Source organism: Patiria miniata, unplaced genomic scaffold, assembly GCF_015706575.1.
Source record: "Patiria miniata isolate m_02_andy unplaced genomic scaffold, ASM1570657v1 HiC_scaffold_6, whole genome shotgun sequence".
Classification (NCBI taxonomy): domain Eukaryota; kingdom Metazoa; phylum Echinodermata; class Asteroidea; order Valvatida; family Asterinidae; genus Patiria; species Patiria miniata.
Window position 1 is genome coordinate 24,659,912 of NW_024037073.1, and position 1,997 is coordinate 24,661,908.

Consider the following 1,997-nt stretch of genomic DNA (forward strand, 5'->3'; position numbering starts at 1 on the left):
CTCAAGTTCAACGGCTACAAGAACATCAGCACCGACACTTTTGTAGTGTGGTCACCCTACCCTACATCAGCCACATCTCCCACAAGCTACGAGTCTTCAGCCAAGCCAACATCAAGGTCTATCACACAGCTCCACACAAGATACAAGCTCAACTACAGACACACAAGGACAAACAAGACCTGAATACCATGGCAGGAGGCTACAGTATACCATGTAAATGCGGCAATGTTTACATCGGAGAAAAAAGACGTGAACTCAAGACCAAAATCAAGGAGCATCAAGCACACGGCAGAAAAGGAGAAATCGACAAGTCAGCCATCATCAAGCACTCACACGAGCAAGATCATCACATCCATTGGGACCAAGCCCGCATCATCGCTGCAGTCACTCACTGGCACCCAAGACGCATCAGAGAAGCCATCAAAATTTACTGAAACAACACAGTCACTCAAGACATCGGATTCCACATCAAAGACATCTGGGCACAACTCATCAAAAGGCAGATTTTTGAGTACTTGCAAATGATCCTGTCAAGCCATGTTACTTCCAACCTACATGTAGGCCAATGAGGCCTTTACTTTTAAAAGATATGCCAGGCCTGTAAAGAGCATTTTCAAATGAGTGTCATGTACCGTTTCTATCAGAGAGTGTTCATATCAAGTAGCAAAGACTATTCATAAGATAGAATTTGCATCAATATTAGGTTTTGTCCTTCATCGACATACAAACACTGTATACTCAGTGTGTTCAACCTGAGTGAAAGTCAGCAAAAGCACTCGGGTGGGAATCGAACCCACAACCTTCTGCTTTGTTGAGCAGACGTCTTACCACTCGACCACCAAGCACGTGAGGTTGTTTAACTGTCACTCGGGTGTAACACACCGAGTAGACAGTGGTTATATGTCGGTGAAGGGCAAAACCTAATTATTGCAAATTGTAAAGACTTAAATTGTGAAAGCAAAATGTATGCAAAATATAAATCACACAACAAAAATATGATTTAGCTAAATAACACTTTTCAACGGTACATGTATTAGCACCCATTTCTGGTGCAGGCCTGCATATTTTATTTTAACTTTTAGTCACTGTAGCGCCCAAAACTGCCCGAGTTCACCATGGAACAAGAGCAGAACAACACCTTAGCCTTCCTCGATGTCCAAGTCACCTGGGAAGAGGATGGCTCCATCAATCTCCCACACAATTCACTGCAAGCCAACGCACACCGACTGATACCTACACAAGACATCCTTCCACCACCCAGGCTTCAAGTCAGCAGTCAGCAACACCCTTCTCCGCCGAGATTACAACACCTGCGACCCAAGCCCATTTCAAGCAAGAGCTCCATCACATTAAGACATCCTCAAGTTCAACGGCTACAAGAACATCAGCACCGACACTTTTGTAGTGTGGTCACCCTACCCTACATCAGCCACATCTCCCACAAGCTACGAGTCTTCAGCCAAGCCAACATCAAGGTCTATCACACAGCTCCACACAAGATACAAGCTCAACTAAAGACACACAAGGACAAACAAGACCTGAATACCATGGCAGGAGGCTACAGTATTCCATGTGAATGCGGCAATGTTTACATCGGAGAGACAGGACGTGACCTCAAGACAAGAATCAAGGAACATCAAGCACATGGCAGGAAAGGAGAAATCGACAAGTCAACCATCATCAAGCACTAACGCGAGCAAGATCATCGCATCCATTAGGACCAAGCCCGCATCATCGCTCCAGTCACCCACTGGCACCCAAGACGCATCAGAGAAGCCATCGAAATTTACTGAAACAACACAGTCACTCAAGACATCGGATTCCACATCAAAGACATCTGGGCACAACTCATCAAGCAGCATGCATCCAACACAGCTCAGCACACCAGCAACCAGCAGCATGCAACCAACAACACCTCAGCGCATCCAGCATCCTACATCCGGCACACTCCGGTGCACAAGCATCCAGTCACACCCCACTGCACACGCACAGCCATA

At 46.1% G+C, this 1,997-nt stretch overlaps 1 protein-coding gene across 1 annotated transcript; it reads left to right on the forward strand.

The window, feature by feature from the left end:
* Positions 1-1,115: 1,115 nt before the first annotated feature.
* Positions 1,116-1,691, forward strand: LOC119743355. Its single transcript, XM_038219750.1, has one exon. It carries the CDS (start codon positions 1,116-1,118, stop codon positions 1,689-1,691), a length of 576 nt encoding a protein of 191 aa, XP_038075678.1.
* The last annotated feature ends 306 nt before the right edge of the window (positions 1,692-1,997 follow it).

Bases quoted from the DNA above. Each gene is read 5' to 3' on its own strand.
- LOC119743355 (XM_038219750.1), top strand. From the start codon at position 1,116: ATGGAACAAGAGCAGAACAACACCTTAGCCTTCCTCGATGTCCAAGTC.